The sequence below is a fragment of the Amia ocellicauda genome, chromosome 15 (genome assembly GCF_036373705.1).
Source record: "Amia ocellicauda isolate fAmiCal2 chromosome 15, fAmiCal2.hap1, whole genome shotgun sequence".
Taxonomy (NCBI): domain Eukaryota; kingdom Metazoa; phylum Chordata; class Actinopteri; order Amiiformes; family Amiidae; genus Amia; species Amia ocellicauda.
In genome coordinates, this window is record NC_089864.1 from 21,412,070 (window position 1) to 21,430,808 (window position 18,739).

Consider the following 18,739-nt stretch of genomic DNA (forward strand, 5'->3'; position numbering starts at 1 on the left):
ATTTGTAAAAACTTTATTGATCCAAGCTGAAATGACAACAAATACGACTGGACCAGTGTGTTTAAAGTCCTCTTTCCAGGAAGTGCATTTTTCACGGACACGTAAGCTGCGCCTCCAGTGCAGGTACAACGATTTCTGGTACTTAACTGTCAAGACAAATACAAAAAAGTATGTTTGTTGTATTTCCTTTGTAAATGAACAATATAAATCGTACATAGAGGCTGTATGTGCGGATAAACAAGCATCAGTAACTCCGCTTTGCCAGGCCTCCACGAAAATGCCAGATGTTTTGTGATATTTTGCGTTTGAAGTGTCTCGGTTTTCGGTTTGTTTTGTTTCACATATGACAGGACCCTGAATTTATTAAACTATATACGTGGAACTCAAACTAAAAGGCTTCTGTACTTTTTAACTATCGATAATTTTCATTTTTAAAATATGTTCCTTTAACTTTCTCTAACAGTAATAAACAAAACACTCTTGTTATCGTTTTTTAACCATCTTGTTTGATATATTATAGACACGTTTTTATTAGGACACGAATATGGACACTGAACTTGAAGTCCTTACTTCCATGTCTGTGGTTCTTCTAATCGTTCAACTTCTGCATAATAATGTGAAACATTTTCATTTTCTCAATTTCTTACCACTGATTATGTCAAATGATCGTCCTTTATTTGCTTTTGCTGGGAACATTGAATTGATATGCAATTAACAGCATGCTTTTTTATTTTGTTATATAGATCTTGTATACTTCAGGGTGCATTTATACATGCACAGTTATGACTCTTAGCTAAATCCAACCACAATGGATAAGTTTGGCATGAGCTTTGGGGGTGGCCCCAGCAAGAAGGAGCTTCTGGACACTATAGATGGTCAAAAGAAACAACTGACCCAGTACCAGACCCGTTTCAAAGATGTTGTCAGAGCTTATAAAAGCCTTTTGAAGGAGAAAGAAGCCTTGGAGGCCAGCTTAAAAGTTCTAACAGTGTCCCAGGTGGCTGACCTGAACTTGCGCAGTGAAGTGACTTCAGGCGCCTGCGGTCTGGAGCGACGCTCTTCGGACCTGGGACTGGGAGAGGACAAGTGCTCCCTACACAGTGAAGACAGCATCGACACGGCGGCCAGCGCGGAGACCGCGACTAGTGTGACAAGCAACAGCACCAAAGAGGAATTGAATGAGGAGGACAGGAATGCAGGGGAACAAGGGGCCGGCGTCTCCTCCTCCCAGAGGTCTGAGGAGGCCAATGGCTCTGAGAGTGGCATCAGCTCCAGCAGCAGTGGTGAGCAGCAGGCGGCGGGAGAGGCCGACAGGAGGGTCCTGCAGCTGAAGACGCAGCTGTCCACCCTGACCAGCTCCTTGGCCACCGTGACGCAGGAGAAGTCGAGGATGGAGGCCTCCTTCCAGGCAGACAAGAAGAAGATGAAGCAAGACTGGGATGACCTGTGCCAGCAACTGGAGGAGGAGAGGAGTCGGCACGAAGCGGAGATCAAATGCCTGCAGCAGCAGCTGGCGGAGAGCAAGGCCCGGGTCATCACCCAGCAGCACGAGCGGGCCCAGGAGCAGGGGGACCACGCGCTTATGCTACGGGAGCTGCAGAAGCTGCTGCAGGAGGAGAGGGCCGCGCGGCAGGACGTGGAGCTCAAGCTGGAGGAGACCAAGGAATCGCTGGTGGAGAAAATGACGGCGGCCGAGCGGGGGGCCGACTCAGAAGCCCAGCTTAAGCTGCTCTCGAGAGAGATGGAGGAGATGAGGAGGAATCTCCAGGCGGCGGAAGTGGAAAAATGCAAGCCTGACCCCCGGGTGGAGGCCTTACAGCAGGAAATGGCAGAACTCAAGGCCCATTTTCAGCTACAGATCCAACAGGAGGTGAAAAAGGTATTTTGTTTTGCTCTCTGTAACGTGCTATTTCATTTACAGTTCAATGTTGATTTTTCTAATATAATTGTTTGTGGATTAAATGGACCCTAAAACAAATCCACAGGGAAAAAAAAAGAAAAAAACATCTTGGAGAAGCAATTTAGTGTGACATGAAACTGAAAGAAAAGTCATTCCATCAAAACATTTTCCAGAAAGTTAAGTGTAACGCTTTTACAGGTAGGCATTTACACCTTGAGTCTACATTTACACCCTGAATTCTAACAAACAACTCTTCTTGTGGGTAGAAGCAATAGAAAGTATAAAGCCACATACTTGCTGTAGGATAATGAAAGCTGGTGTCAACACAAAGTGGTATTGTGGCTTTTAATCCTAGGGTTATTACAAAGGTCTCATGTTCATTTGCCATCACTCTCATAATGTATGAAGCAATATCAAAGTAACAGTTTATCATTTCCATAGTCATTCATATTGTGTATTAACTTAAAGACTGGAGACTCTCTGATAATGATAATTATAAATAAATTTGCTCTACCATTACATTACATTTTTTTTAATCCCAAGTATTTCCCTGCGACCCTCACCAGGATAAGTGGTTTTGAAAATGCATGGATAAAGGTGTAGCTCTATGATCATAATCGGATATTCCAGTTGTGTGTGTCTTCTATTTTGACAGGATCCCTTTAAAAAGTTCCATAGTATATCTGGTGATCTCCAGTTGTTCCATATTTTTTAGTTATTTATTTTTAAACCATACCCACAAGACTGAAGATAATGGTTTCCCCTGTTGTTATGTTAGTGAAAAGAAGCCGGCCTGGATGAAATCTGAAGAAGTTAAAATATGTTTCAATATAGCTGCACCTGAATTTTATTTCAGAAACATTCTTGGAAATGTTTAAATGCCTATTTAATGTTCTCCCCATAATACATGTTTCAATATGTATTCTTGTGCAGGCTGCACAGGCAGAGGAGCAGCTTCGAGAGCAGTCCAAGTTGGAAGAAGGTCGTGTGGCCAGCCTTGAAGAAAAAGTCTCGGAGTTGTCGGAGCTGCTGGGAACCTATGAAAAAGCCAAACAGAAGGACCAGCAGATGGTTCAGAAACTCAGAGAACGCATAATGCAGCTAGACATGGAAAACAAAACTTTGGCTATGGCTACGTCAACTAGGACGTCTGTAGACCTCACTATTGATGAGACCAATTTAGACGTGAACATGCTAAAAGACAAAATGGACAAGCTGAAAAAGCTGCTTCTGGTGGCAGCCCCCAATTCCCAGCAGCCCCTTGAAATCGAGAAACTGTGTGAGGTGGAGACTGGTGGGAACAATGAGCCTTCAGATGGAGAGAAGGCCACTGTCCTTTATTACCAGCAGGAACTGAGGCAGCTGAAGGATGAGTTTGAGCGGTACAAGATGAGAGCGCAGGTAGTCCTCAAAAACAAAAACACCAAGGACTGCAACATGGCCAAAGAGCTGGAGGAAGTGCGAGACCAGCTGTCCGAACTCAAGGAAAAGTACATTTCTCTCCGTCTCTCTTCTGACGAAATGGAGAGCAAGCACAAGCGAGAGCTGGACGCCCAGCAGCAGTACGTTTCCAGCCTCCATCAAGGCCACAAGCAGGCGCTGGACAAGCTGGAGTCGGAGTACCACGAGAGATTCCTCAAGCTGGAGGAGGAGCTGCACAAGCAGAGAGACCGGACCCTCGCTCTCTTGACCGAAAAAGATCAAGAGCTGGAGAGGTTACGTTCGGTTTCTTTTGGCTACAGCTTGGGGGGGCACAAAAGCCATGGCGATCACGGTGTGGCAACAGAGACTGACAGCAGGGGGTCTAGCGACACTCTGGATGATTCCACTCAAGACATCATTGCTCAGGCTATTAAACTGGCAGGACCCAACGAGCCCACTCTCCTTCATTACGCTGAGCAGCTGGCCCGAAAGGAAGTGGAGATCAGTGTGTTGAGGAAGCAGAAGCACCGCCTCGAGGCAGACTTCCATCACCTGCAGGACAAGCTTGTGACCAACGAGGAGCGACACAGTGAGGAGGTGGCTCTGCTGCGGGACCAGATCGAGAAGCACGCCAGGGACCAGAGCCGGGAAGGGGCCAACCTGGAGTACCTGAAGAACATAATCTACAGGTTCCTGACCCTGCAGGACTCCCGCGGACGACAGCAAACCCTGACTGCCATTCTTACCATCTTGCACTTCAGCCCCCAAGAGAAACAAGCGGTGGTGAAACTTCAGGCGCACAGCTGGTGGAACACTGGCAAGCGGTAAATGGAACAAAATGGAACAAAATGGAAAACAATGGGATGATGGTTGTAAAGAAAACTAATTACAGATTAATGAGATTTATTTATATCATAAAATTGGTGTGCATCAAAGTTTTTTTTAATTTTATGTTTGGTTACACAGTGAGGGTTTTTATTGCGCCCTGGATTATATAATATTCAGCTCAAATTGACTAATATTTATTGTTTCGCTGACAGTTTAACTTGTGAATTAAGGAACATTACTGAGAAAAAAGTGACAAGTTTAGTCATTACACAGAGGTGGCGATGGTATGCAAGTTGGTGTTACATTTTACAATTTGTAATATCATTTAGTGCCTCTAGAGGTCAACAAAACACAGTCACGTAAGATGCATTCCTGGGTATTTTCAAAAAAGTAAAGTCTGGAATTCATCCAAGAACTTGTATCTATCACGAAGACAAAGTATTGTGTGGAGGGTCGTTAAGCTGACTAATTAGAGAATGTCCTATTTATAGCCATTTTAAAATGACTTTGTTCAAAAAGATTAGTCTAAATTCTGTAGGCTGCAATAAAGGACAATAATGACAAAAAGAAAAAACGGGAACAAATAATAAGCACTAAAGTATTTTATGAGAGATGTGCATCTGCCAGTTATAATCTCTTTGGGGAACAAACTCAAAACAGAAGTCAGAAATAAAAATCAAAAATTAAATGAGCCAAGGGACAAGTACCTTGAAGATTTCTTCAAAGGCGCATATCTGACAGTTTTGAGATTATCACTGGCACTTGCAGTTGGTTGCATTGTGCTTGGCTAGTCTGGTACAGCTGTAATGCTGAGATTTAAAAAGCTAAAGTTTACAGCAGAGATGTTCTGTGGTGTTCCATTTTCAGCTTAAATACTATGATTTTCTAATTCCTATGGAAACAGCTCCCTGTTCTTTCATTTGTGGGTTAAGGAACTCTTGTCTTAGCAGCTGCAGTATAGAATTCAGCCAAAGCACTAAGACTGAAGACTCTGAAAGTCAATCTGCATAGATTGTGATCCTGACATTTACTGCCTTTGTCCTGTTTCCTGTTGATGTTCCTTTGGGACCTGTGATTCCCTTGTGATCGCCACTGATAAGATAACATCATGATTTAGCTTTCTGATATGTAAGGCTGGCCATGTACTTTGTATCACTTAAGCTACATTAAACACACACCATGACCACATACTTCAGAGCAACAGAAAAGCTCCCACTGCATTTCAATTTTTATGATGCCTTTTATAAAACTGCAAGCCTTTGTCTGCAGTCTTTGTGAAGCAGATGAGCAATATATTTAACAGTATTGCATCTGTCTCAAGCTGTGAATATCCAGCACTTGTTGTTGGCTCATGTAAAAGCCCAGAGCTTGAAAAATCTGAAATGGATCAAATTGCTCTGGAACAGGAGTCATCTTAGCCTCACTGCCATACATAAATGAATAGCAGCAGCCTCAGAAGAGAATTAGCACTTTCTTTTTGATGTAAACTTGGCGAGATGCCTTTATGATTAATTATATGTTGGGTGAAAGCAAAAAAGCTGTGTTTCCTGAGTTACGAAACTCTTCTAATTCTACAGTAACATGACTGATTCCTCTTAATAGTATATTGAATAATCAATTAAAATGGTAAAACAGCTAGGGGCTAGAGTGTTGTTACAGATGGTGGAAAGGGGATTTACATGTAATTGGTACTTAAATGTACAGGTGCAATTTAAACTGTAACCCTTGCTCTGCCATAAAAAAAAACGACTTTACTCGTTATTTAGAAAACCTCCATCCACAACAATTAATTAAATTCCCATTCCATGGTATATCTTGCAAAATTGTATTTCTTCACCTTGGTGTATGATGTGCCACTTTTATGTGATGTTTTTCAAGTTCGCTGCCCAACCGAGGAGACATGTACTTGTCATCTGGCAACAGGATCACTTTTAACTGTTTTATCCAATGGGGAGAGTTGAGAGGTAGCATCAGGCTTTCATGCTCTTCACAATTAGTTTAGAGATTACTTGTGGGAAAAGGGCAAAATACTATGATAGAAACGAGTAGCAGAAAAGTAAAGGCTCAAACTTGGGCGCTGTGTTATAGCAGCAAGCCAAGGAACGTGAACTGAGTTAATACATTACAGAGCAAATACAATATAGACAAGGCGTGATCTCTGTAACATAAAATAGAAAACCTGTTCGAAAACTGATAGGCTTACTTCTCAAAACACCACTTAATGTGCTATACAGTGCGTGCACCAGGTGTGTTTGGATCTTTTGTAAAAGCATATTTACTGTTTCGTTAAACCAACACCAAAAAAGGTTCTAATGACTGCAAGACAGGAGTTGAGTGCTGCTATTAGGATAGAAATGGTTTATGGCTGATTGTCACCCCATTTACTGTCTCAACCAGTTAAATGGTTTGCCATAGAATATTATACATTTGTGCAGGGATATTTTGTCAACTCATGGTATATCTAGTGCAAGCGATTGGAACCTGTGGCCTTTTCTTGTTTAATCCAAACCACTTCTTTGGGCAGCATTTAAAGGGGTACAGCAATGAGACTGCTGGATCGAAGAAGTACACAAATATTGTTTTCCTGAAGTCATAAAGTGTTTTAATAATATAGGCAGCTTGGAATTGTTTTTGTTACTTTGTAAAAGCTCCAACAATAAAAGATCAGTCATTTTATAAGGGGGTGTCATTCCCTTTTGTAAACAAACTAAATATTGTCCTTGTATTTATCTTGTATATAATTGTATAATACTATGTTTTTCTCTCTGGAGATAGGTCTGTTTTCCTTTTAATTGGTTTGCCAAAATGAACCGGAACTTTCTAATAAATGCTATTGTTCTAATAATAGTTACTGTTAGTAGATGATGGTACCAGTACTGCACTTACCAATTTAGAAATTGTATATATTACCTAAAACAATAAAATATTTTCCTTGATGACCCTGTATAAATGTTTTTCATTGCTTTTGATGTGAGAAGTATTTTTTTTTCATATAACTGAATAAAAGAAGTGAGAATATTGGTAAGTAATCTCAGGGAATTTGTTTTTCATGAATTCAGTGTCACACTTGGGTGTCTTTCACTGCTACCGATATCAAATGTCGAGCTATGTGTAGAATACCAATATCATACTAGATGTAGATATTGCATATTTTATGTGTTCCATTCTAATGATTTTGTGGAGTGTAACTGTAACTCTATAACACCGGTATTTAGCTGAATTCATAACGGCTTGTTAGGACCTAACCTGTAAAGATACACAACTAACTTATTTGTAGTGATGTGAAAGAGTTACATCAAACAATGCCCTGTTTGTTCAAGGGGTGCATATCCATGGATTGCTTCCAGGCAATGTCAGTACAGTAGTTTTCCTTCCACATTAAGTGAAACAAAAACATTCATATTCATGTTTTTAATACTTTTTCTGAAGCATAATGTCTATAGTATGTTTTGTTAAAGGTTAAATGTGTATACATAACTTTTTAAAATGGCTCACTATTAAATTACCTTCAAAATAAATAGGTATGTAGAACCAAAAATAAGTTAAGTATTAATTACTAATCTTGCATTTAAAAAAAAGCCAGGCTGTATCTTGCAAAACCACATGCATTTTATTAGTTGTTGATAAAACCTTATCAAACAGTCAATGTCTTATGACTCTAAAGTGAGTCCAAAATATCCCTTGAGGATTGAAAGTGAGCAATTGATAAAAAAAATAAAAAATAAAATAATAATCTGCCTATTTGGAATTGGAAGGAACCACAGTCAAAAGGCAAGGCTGCCCAAGACCAATCAAACGGCAGCGAGTAGAGGGACTTTACTGACAGGTGTAATATTAACTACACTTTTCAACATTTAGTTTCAAAGTACTAAATGCAAACTGTCAGGTAAGATGTTGCTAGAAAACAGGTCGCAATGACTGACAGCTGAGACACGTGTAAATACAATAGATGCGTAACACGTTAATACTCCAATACGAATTTCAGAATATTCGTTTCCGATTTGAAGATTGATAATGTATTGACCTAATAAGCCACATGCATTTCGTGGTGTCCCTACATTTCTGTTCATACCAATATCCCATCGGCGTGTCCTGAAATTGGGCATGCTTAGGATTACATGGGCAGAAACGCACGCAAGAAAACAGATCACTGCATTGCTAAAAAAACAAACGACAACTCCGACAGGGCACGACACACGCAGAGAGAATGTCGATGGGGAGCATTGTGACGATACCGACCTGAAGCAAGAGCAAAGCAGCGCTGACACACGTCCTCTCCTCCCTCCTTCTCTCTCCCTCTCTCTCTCGCAGGTGAGCGGGCGGGTGATGCGCATGCGCGTCCCGAGGCGGGGGACTCGCTCATAAAACGGATTGGAGACAAATAAACACCGACTCTGTGCCACCGGCGGCCGTGCCTGCGAGAGAAGAGCCGAGGAGCCACTCAGTCCTGAGTTCAAGATGACGGCGCAAGAGCCTGCGCCCCTGAGTAACAGCACGCTATCCTACACACAGGTAGAGGAAGTTCAAGAACTGTACTTCTTATGTGATATAAATCATCTCTCTCTATCTATCTGTAGCTGTCTGTCTTCTGTAAATACATCTATCTATAACTGCAGAAATGCGACTTGAACAGTACGAATTCAATAGAAGAAATGCACAGTTTGCTTGGGGAAACAATGGCAGTAAGAATGAGATGCATTAAGGCGGACTAAAAGCAACTGCATTTTAAGCAGGGCTTGGTAGTTACCTGACCATTGATGGGTGACCTGATGTGGTTCATCTAAGGGTGTTTAAACCTGGAGTTATACAATAAACTGAAAGAACAGAAGCTTTATAATATATAATTAAAGAACACACGGCTATGTTACATAAAATACCAACATCTAATGCGTGTGCGCATTTATTGCAGAACAATATACTCTATTGCGACTGTAACATGCAATTTCAAGTAATGAAAACTGCTGCAGTGCGACTGTGCAATCTGGTGCCAAAACGAAATGCTTTCTCGTGTGTTGTGAAATAAAGTAAAAAAAAATGATAAAGTGGGGCAGAACCTATATGGTATAAACTTCAAATCAGAAGTAATGCATATTCAAGACATATTCTTCCACTATATTCTTTGTAGTATAATTTAAATTAATTCTCAAACTCAAATACTTGAATTGAATCTTACTTTCAGATCCAAGTGTTGGCTGAAGTGTATATATCATCATTATCATTAAGGTAAGATATTCCTCTGCACCCCCTTACCCTATGTTGCAGCTGCATTCAAGCACATTACCTAACATCTTGGACTCTGTAATGAAGGATAAAGTGACTTTTTTTAATGTATGGTCTTTAAAAAATATATTTTGAAATAATCATAAGCCTGCACTTGAATTAAAACTATGTAAATGACCTACTTATGCTATATCTTACTCTGATATTATCTTAGGGCCCCAACACATGCAACACAATTACTGCTAAAAAAGCCTTGATACGTGGTTCAAACTTTACTTTCTGTTTGGTTGCTGATATATTCTTTGTAGTTTCATCTGTCAGTTACATAACAGTTAAAATGTTAACCTAAATAGAAGCAGTGGTTTGTGCCAAGTTACAGAGTCTATGGGGACGGAACCAAACTCGGATAATCTCCGTCTGCTCCCACCGGGTGCCAGCTCCTTGGGGTGCAGTAGTACGGTTAAGTTTATTAACCTGAGATGATAATGGTTTGGTAGAGAGCACACCTCCATAGCACTTCCTTTAGGACTGCAGCCAAGTCTGCCCGTCTGTGACTGTCTGAGGATCACAGCAGTAACTGTCTGATCACAGGGCTGTTACACTGTTTTCATTCCAAGTTTCTTTTTAATGCTCCTTTATAGCTTTTTTGAGAAACAAACAAAAACCTTATTTTAAATCACTGCCCCAAACAGCGCTATCATATTGGTAATCTATGATAAATCAAATAATAATCCTTTGGGGGGTGTCTCTTTGGCTTTTAGCATTTAGCCTATCAGTAAAGGGCATGCAGTTATATGACTAAATAATAAAACCAACAAGAACAGCTGGCAGTAGGTGTTACTTAATATTAGAAGACACCAGAAATATTATGTTGCCTCAGATGCTGATAAAATTTATTTAATGTATGTATTTTCTTTCTTTTTTATACAGTTTGATCGGAAGTGGTTCTGTGATAGTTGTTTCACTGATAAAGAAGAGATGTGTTGATGATCAAGTAGGTTAATAAATATATAAATATTAAACCCTTTACTATTATACTATTAGTGGGACTCAAGAACATGTAATGTCAGTTTACCTCCTTGATTAATCTAATGCCACTGACATTTTACATGTGCAAAACCTCTACTACTGACAACGGGAATTGACTTGCGGTCAAAATAATCTACTTGACTCTTTGTCCCAGTACACAATCCTGGCAACTACAATTAGACTGGAAAAATGCTAATTTATTTCTGAAATGGTTTGATTATTTTTGGTTCCTTTTTCTCATGCAACACAAGATCTTTGAGCAGTAAAACACAATGCCTCTCTTGCTGTCAAAAGAAGAAGTTTTAGGCATGGTGGTTTGTTTCGCCTCAAGCATTCTGAGGTGAAACGGGAACAGTGAGTGCCAGTGTTATTGTTTGGTTAGGTTTACCGGTTGTCTTAATGCATTAAAGCAAACCTTTCACTTTACAAAGTACTGTCTCCATCTATACAATTTATTAGTTGATCTAAGGCCATTTGAGAGGGTATTATTTGTACCTAAAGTCAGTCAATCCACTCCACCATTGATTTACTGCAGACATAAATGATACCTCTTCAGTTGACCACCTCAGTGCTATGAAACTCAATTCACCCTGTCTAGACTGACTGACTCTCCTGACCTGGGTGCTAACCATGGTTTTCAATAAACCGTTAATTAAACTGTTGTGTCCAAATGCACAATCTTCAAGTGCTCCCCTGGCCAAAGGTGGACCATAGCGCCTTCTGATCTAGTCCAAGTAATGCAGATGTTGAAGTAGATTGATTAGTCATGCTACTGTGAGCAACTGATTCCACCACTTCTCCTTTCCCGAAAAAAAAAAAAAAAATGCCCGTTCCCCTTTTGCACTTGCTGGTTTTACTTTGTATTGATTTAACGAGGTGTGTGCACACTCTGGTCTAGGACTGATTCTGCTTTAGAATGGTGGTGCCCTACTAAGGCTGGATCTGCAAATAATATTGCCCAGGAAAGTTACTGTTGGCTCAGGCAGATAAAGTTGGCCTGATATCTGCATCGGTCTCTTATGTAATTCTGATTTAATTGTTCATGTGGCTCAATAAAATATACCTTTTTATTGTACCTCCGTGGTTAATCTATGGCACTAACATTTTGCCATATGTTTGTTTCTCTTGGTACCTGAGTTTCAAACACTCACAGAACTATATATATTTGCTGTTGCTGTGGATCACCACACATTTTGCTTATCTGATTGACACATCTGAATTTAAATTAGAGAAGATTCACAGATCTTGGGAATAGACAGGGGTAGAACTAAAAAAACAAACTGCTACTGGAATGGGTACAACACTGTGCTGTACTAATCATTGCTTGTACGTGTGTCCGCAGGTCCGTCCGCTGTTCCAGCTCGCTTTGGCCGATTTCCTGGCAGCTGCAGTGCTCCTCTCTACTAGTGTAATCAATATTCTCCCAGGGGAGACCCTGTTTTTATCTTACAAGTTTTGTGAATACAGCATACCTCTGGCATATGTGAGTACCTGGCTGTTATGCAGTCCAAATTACTTTTATAACTGTTATAAAAGATACAGGAAATATGAGAACTAGAACGTGTTTTATGAAAAATTTACAAAAGCTAATATGGCTGAATTCCCTCAGAGTTTCAGACGATAGACATGGAAATATATAAATCAACCAAAAATGTGGTAACTGGTGCAAAGTCCTTCTTTCCATTCAGACTGCCGAGTCACCGGTGAATATATAATACAGATTATAAAAGTCACTTTTTTAACGTGGCTGCTCAAAGCACCATAGGAAAATAATAAAAACAAGGCTGTGAAAGGTGCAGGATAATGACACATCTGCCTTTCCATTGACAGTGTTTTTACAGTATATCATTCCTGCTGGTTATGGTGTATTCTTATGAAGCTAAGGAAGCAGTGAGCGGCTGGAGGGAATCTTCAGAACCTGACGAACAGGTAACGCATCATGCTTTCAAAACAGCTGATACGAGATGCTAGCTCCTTACTTTATTTCAAAACTGAAAACTCTCTTTCTCCATCCTCTAGTCACACTCAAACCTCAGGTCAAGGAAAGAGACGCTCTACTTGTTGTACTTTCTTGCCTGGTAAGGACCCATTTTCGTAAGCCATACAAGGAATAAAGTGACATTTTCCTCCCATTTCAATGATCAGAATGGTTTTGTCACTGAGATTCACACACTGGAGTAGAGACCCAAAGCAGATACTTGATCAATAGATTGACCCTTTTGCACTATCAATACCCTCAATACCGTCACTGCCTCTGAAGAACTGAGCTTATCCCAAGACTGTTATTCATTAACTACAAAGCATGTGATTTTGTCTCCTTAACTCCTGTGACAAAAGATAACACTTTTTTTGTTCTCCCAGTGGGTACCGATACTTGTTACTGGAATCTGAATACACCTAAACTTAACCCTAACTGGGTGAAATTTCCCATATCCTCTTGTTGGAGACTAACAGCTTGAAGTGAAAGCAGATATGGTTGCAAGTGCAGTTCATCTTGAAACTTTAAAGAACTCTTATGCATATTTATGCTTTACATTTCATTTATATTTGTCATGGTATGTCATGATATTCCCATGGTCCAGTGTAGTAAAGCACAGGCATTCAGTCAAATACATATGTTAAGTGTTTATTTAAATATTCTAAATAAATGTAACCGTAACGCTGTAATTATGGTGATTTTAAGACTTATTCAGATAAAAAAATATATCTTGTATAGACATTGAATTAATAATTGAGCTAATTAACATAGAATAATTATATGTAAACCCACATATGTGTATGAAATTGTATACACTGTGGCTATAAATATATACAATTATGATTGCATTGTGTTTGAGTCCTAAATTATCTAAGTGACGTGTTACTCTTTCCCCAGGGCTATCCCAGGGCTGTTCATGGTTACCGTAGTGATTCCCTTGAGGAATTCACCTGCAGCAATAATCCCAGTTCAGGGATGGACAGACCTTAAACGTGAAAGTGTAGCCAGTGACAATGCGTTTTACTGCACCAGGTAAATCTAATCATGTCATCTGGATAATCATACTACAGTTGGAACAAGAAGAAGGAGGTTATAATTAGGTTTGAAGTTGGGTTACAGTTGTGGTTTAGATAAAGCTGGATGAAATGTCAGATTTAGGTTTCATTTTCTACTCAAATAAAGTCAGGGTTGGAGTTAGATTTAGGGATTTACAAGGGTTACATTTAGGATTATATGTTGAGTTAGGGCTTTACTAAAGGCTGGGGGCTGGGGTTAGGTTTTGTGGGATTAGTGGTAGGTTTAGGTTTCTAGTTGGGATTAGACATTACATTACATTATTACATTATTTGTCATTTAGCTGACACTCTTATCCAGGGTGACTTACATTTGTACCCATTTATAAAGCTGGGCATTTTACTGGAGCAATCTAAGTGAAGTACCTTGCTCAAGGGTACAACAGCACTGGCCCACCCAAGTCTATAGCCCTAACCAATACTCCACAGTGCTGCCTAGACATAAATGTAGGATTCAGTTTCATTTTCTGGTCAAATTTTAAACACAAGATGTAAAGTCAGCTGTGTCTTGGTTCAGGGTGAAGGTTCAGGTTATTTTGTGTCAGGGTATGAGTTTGGTGTATGAGTCTAGAGGTAGGGTTAAATTTAATTTATATTATTAGGAATTCTTTGTTTAGATGTATGATAAGGTAAGGGTTAGGTCTTCCTGTGGGTTAAGGTGAAGGTTTTATTAAATGTTATACTAGTTTAGAGTTAATGCTATTCTCTGTTTTGAACTGGTATTAGGGGCATGTTTTAAATTAGTGTTGGGAGTTCACTAGGCTTTCCTTTACGCTACTGGAATTAGTTAACTGATCTTTTTCTTTATTTTGGTGCAGCTGCATTTTACTAATGCAGAAGAGTGATATCTGTCACAGTGTAAGTATGTTTTGTTTTTTTAACAAGAACAGGGACAAAACATAAATGTCTTACAATTAATTTATAGATACTTGATGCATTTGTAGGAAAGCTGATTTGGTACTGATTTGTATTCCTATTTTACAGCCTGTATGGTATGAAGACCTGGAGAACGCACTCTTCTTTCTATACGTACTGGGGGTGTTAACCTGCTGCACCGTGAGTTTGTAATAAATTGTATTGGGATGAAATTAATGGCACCTTATACACCAATCAGCCATCACATTATGACCACCTGCCTAATATTGTGTAGGTCCCCCTTTTGCCACCAAAACAGCCCTGACCCGTCGAGGCATGGACTCCACTAGACCTCTGAAGGTGTGCTGTGGTATCTGGCACCAAGATGTTAGCAGCAGATCCTTTAAGTCCTGTAAGTTGCAAGGTGGGGCCTCCATGGATCGGACTTGTTTGTCCAGCACATCCCACAGATGCTCAATTGGATTGAGATCCGTGGTCCAGTTCTGATGCTCATGTGCCCATTGTAGGCACTTTCGGCAGTGGACAGGGGTCAGCATGGGCACCCTGACTGGTCTGCGGCTACGCAACCCCATACGCAACAAACTGCGATGCACTGTGTGTTCTGACACCTTTCTATCAGAACCAGCATTCACTTTTTCAGCAATTTGAGTTACAGTAGCTCGTCTGTTGGATCGGACCACACGGGCCAGCCTTCGCTCCCCACGTGTATCGATGAGCATTGGCCGCCCATGACCCTGTCGCCGGTTCACTGCTTTTCCTTCCTTGGACCACTTTTGATAGGATCCTTACGCTTGCCCATTTTTCTTGCTTCTAACACATCAACTTTGAAGACAAAATGTTCACTTGCTGCCTAATATATCCCACCCACTGACAGGTGCCATGATAACGAGATTATCAGAGTTATTCACTTCACCTGTCAGTGGTCATAATGTTATGGCTGATCGGTGTATACTTTTTAATAGGATAGATTTCACTCCATAATGACCAGGAGACTTTGAGAAAAAACAGGGTTTTACGTTTTCCCTTAAACTGAGAGAAATTAACGTAAATTAGCACACGCTTGCCAAGAGTAATTCTGAAGTGCATGACACACAAGACACCCACATCAGCTGCTTTACAAATGAACAGTTGATCAGAGTTTCTCATGTAAGCAGAAGATGCAATGAAACATCTTTTGTCTTTATAATTTGTTGAAGAAGATCTGTGCATTTTGCATAGTCATGACTGCAGGTGAAGCATTCCATTTACTTTGATTATGGTTATTAACCATTTATTTCATTTTTATTTTTTTGCATTGGAAAATATGTTAAGGTTGCAATTTATCTTCTGGTAGTCAATCAAAACTTGCTAACATGCTGTTTTTCCTTTTGATCACATCAGAAGCAATGATCATCTGATTTGTCTTGGTGATTGTGAAATGATTGACTTGTTAATGTCATTAAATGTATAGGCAAACTGAAAACCCTCAAGGTATGCTGCATAGTGGGGAGATAGGGTCACCCTAACTTTGAATTAATACATTCTTCCAACAAAATTAAACTGTCCATAAACTGTTTACTTTCTCTTTTGATATGATACAGAGTAGCTTCAGAGCTTGTCTCCGTTGCTTTAGTCATAAATGTCAGCTGCAATCAATGCATTTCTCAAGGTTGCTTTATGAAAATTATTGTAGCACTAAGTCACCAGTGGTAAAAAAAGGGTTAATTAGAAATAATTTGACCCTCTTTCTAAATGGCTTATTGTTACAGCCTTGTGAACCAGCACCTTACTTTTTTCAGGTGGAGTAGACTTTTTTTTTTTTTAAACTTCCTTCAATCCTGTCACTCCTCAGGTTGTATATTGCAAAGTGAAAAAGTGGTACCACAGACAACAAGAGGAGTGTTTATTCCTTGTGGAAGGAGACGGATTCAGCCGGAGACACCTCAGAGGGATGTATTGTACAGCGCGCTCCATTGTGCTCGTCGTATTTATCTGCTGGACACCAGGTTTCCACTCTATTATTATTATTATTATTATTATTATTATTATTATTATTATTGTTTGACCCTCACATTCAAAAACATTTCATGAAGTTACTTTGGCTGCTGAATTCTTCACATTCAGATGTTTATTCCTTATGTGTTAATGTTTGTTTTTTCTCTTCCACAGCTTTTGTTCTTGTCATACTTTCATTTAATATGAGCCAGAAGAGGCTTTTTGCTCTTTATGTTATACAGGTAAGAATGTTTGATATATATATACACAGTATATTTATAAATGTATATACAGCTCTGGAAAAAAGAGACCACTGCAAAATTATCACTTTCTCTGGTTTTACTATTTATAGGTATGTGTTTGGGTAAAATGAACATTTTTGTTTCATTCTATAAACTACTGACAACATTTCTCCCAAATTCCAAATAAAAATATGAATGGAATGGAATGGCTGCCATACATGTAGAGATGCTAATTTAAGAAAAATTTGCACTGGTCTCTTCATTTTTTCCAGAGCTGTATATTTATTACTCATGCATTCTTTCCATATGCAACAGTATGCATATTTACCTTAAGAATGGATATATCAATTCTGTACTCTTGGAAATTGTACAATATGAAAATGTCTGTGATGTCACCACTAATACAAAGTGCAAAACTATTAGTGTAAATTCACTTTTTTTTTTTTTTTTACTTCATGAAGTGTTACATTTTAAGTGCTATATTTTTCTTTTCAGGCTCTGACCATGTCTCTTCAGGGTTTCTTCAACAGTATAGTTTACGGATGGTTACGCCGTAATTTCCGTGACGTTGCTCTTGGAGAGAGTGTTGGATTACTGACACAAAACCGAAGAGCTTTCTACGATGAGTCCCTGACAATAACATAAGCATACCTAGTCAAGGAATAATGAGCAGAAAATTAAGCATTTTTGGGGGGGGATCCTCTTGATAGGAAGTGTAACAGACTCAACTAACAGTTATGAACCCTAAGAAACCAGACGTACTTGGCAAAATGCTTTCTGGGAAAAGACTGAAAACCCTTACTTGAAGATCAAAACATTGTGAAATCATTTGAATTTCTATTTAATATCTAATGAGGGCGATTTTCTAAAAGCTATTTATAAACTATTTATTTTTGCTTCCAATCTGTATTTTTCATATATGAAAGAAATTCTCTGTTTCCAAGGCGATTAAGGTTTATGAACTTCAGCAAATAAATGTTTATTGTCTTCTTCAGAGCCAAGTGTCAGATCTTGGCTTGGCTCATAGCAGGGTTTATGGGGCATTCTTGATCTTAAGTCAGTCAAGTTATAAACCGATAAAAACTGGGCAAGTGAAAGGAAAATTAACCAAAAGAAAAAAATGCATTCACTCATTTTCTTTTAAAATATCTTCCAGTCTAACCAAGATGAAAAACGTCTGTAAAGTAAGTTCTTTAAGCGTGAATGTGAATTCCTGGGTTCACAGATGGATATATTGCATATTTATCACAAATCCAAATAATGCAAAGCACTATCCCACTCTGAAGTGACTTCCTGTATTAGTCTGTGGAGGGAGAGCAGTGGGGTAGTAATTGTGGCATCTCTGGGACAGGTGTTGTAGGTGAAGGCACTTACCAGCTATGAACTAAAACAAACACAGGGCGGGACCTACAAAGAGGCAATAACCTTTATGAGCAGCATGTGAAATGAGGTGAGGTAGGTTGTATTTACAGTTTACAAGGACCATCTACACATACAGCTCGAGGTGGCTGTATTGCATCAATTGTGAACCAATTCGAGACTGCAGACAATGGTAATAAAGACCATAAGACTATTGGTGCTCATGTCATAATTGTGACCTACTTAAGATATCAGCTGAGCAGAGCCGTGACAAGGCACAAATTTGTTTTGAATGTAATGTTCATCTGCTAATTTCTGTATTTTGCATGCATCTTACCTCTTTGGGTCAAATTAATCTCAAGATAGTAAGAAAGAAATTCAGCTCAGACTGCTGAAATAGAAAACAAGACTGATATCTTCTTAAGGCTCTCCAGCACTTTTGATACTAGTTTTGGGGGTTGGTGAAAGTTGGCCCTTTGTTATTCATTCATTATGGCATGTGGGGATGACCATGACAAAAGTATGGTTTAATGTGTTCTTTCTTGTGAAGTAAAATGTCTGTAAGGAAGGACATTAGGGAGAGGACGGTGTCCAATCTATAATGCCTTCCTGCAGTTACAACAGCTGTTCCAGTTGCAAAAGTCTGCAGCTGGAATGGGTTTCAAGTTTACCAACTGTGATTTGCATTGTCTTGTAAAATTCAGCTGGGCCAAAGGATGTGCTTTAAGTGATACAAGTGCTTTACTGAAACTCCCATGAAAACTCAGCCATGACTTAATCTATAATGCATCTTTAGAATCTCTTCTCACTCTTCTTAAAGACTCATTCATTTTATTCT

The 18,739-nt window shown here is 39.4% G+C and overlaps 2 protein-coding genes across 3 annotated transcripts; both read left to right on the plus strand.

Moving 5' to 3' along the window:
- Window positions 1-38: 38 nt before the first annotated feature.
- Window positions 39-7,086, plus strand: gcc1 (GRIP and coiled-coil domain containing 1). 2 transcript variants are annotated; one of them, XM_066723879.1, is made up of 3 exons: window positions 39-123; window positions 744-1,879; window positions 2,834-7,086. In XM_066723879.1, the coding sequence occupies exons 2-3, from the start codon at window positions 809-811 to the stop codon at window positions 4,148-4,150; spliced, it is 2,388 nt and encodes a 795-aa protein (XP_066579976.1). In that variant the 5' UTR covers window positions 39-123; window positions 744-808; the 3' UTR covers window positions 4,151-7,086. The 2 variants fall into 2 exon arrangements, with proteins under 2 accessions (XP_066579976.1, XP_066579977.1); XM_066723880.1 differs by having other exon boundaries at window positions 68-168.
- A 1,317-nt stretch (window positions 7,087-8,403) lies between these two features.
- On the plus strand, window positions 8,404-17,536 carry LOC136771505 (transmembrane protein 116). The gene is made up of 12 exons (XM_066723843.1): window positions 8,404-8,662; window positions 9,330-9,373; window positions 10,301-10,364; window positions 11,742-11,882; window positions 12,230-12,328; window positions 12,419-12,477; window positions 13,275-13,409; window positions 14,269-14,308; window positions 14,435-14,506; window positions 16,158-16,311; window positions 16,475-16,542; window positions 17,038-17,536. The coding sequence occupies exons 1-12, from the start codon at window positions 8,609-8,611 to the stop codon at window positions 17,185-17,187; spliced, it is 1,080 nt and encodes a 359-aa protein (XP_066579940.1). The 5' UTR covers window positions 8,404-8,608; the 3' UTR covers window positions 17,188-17,536.
- The last annotated feature ends 1,203 nt before the right edge of the window (window positions 17,537-18,739 follow it).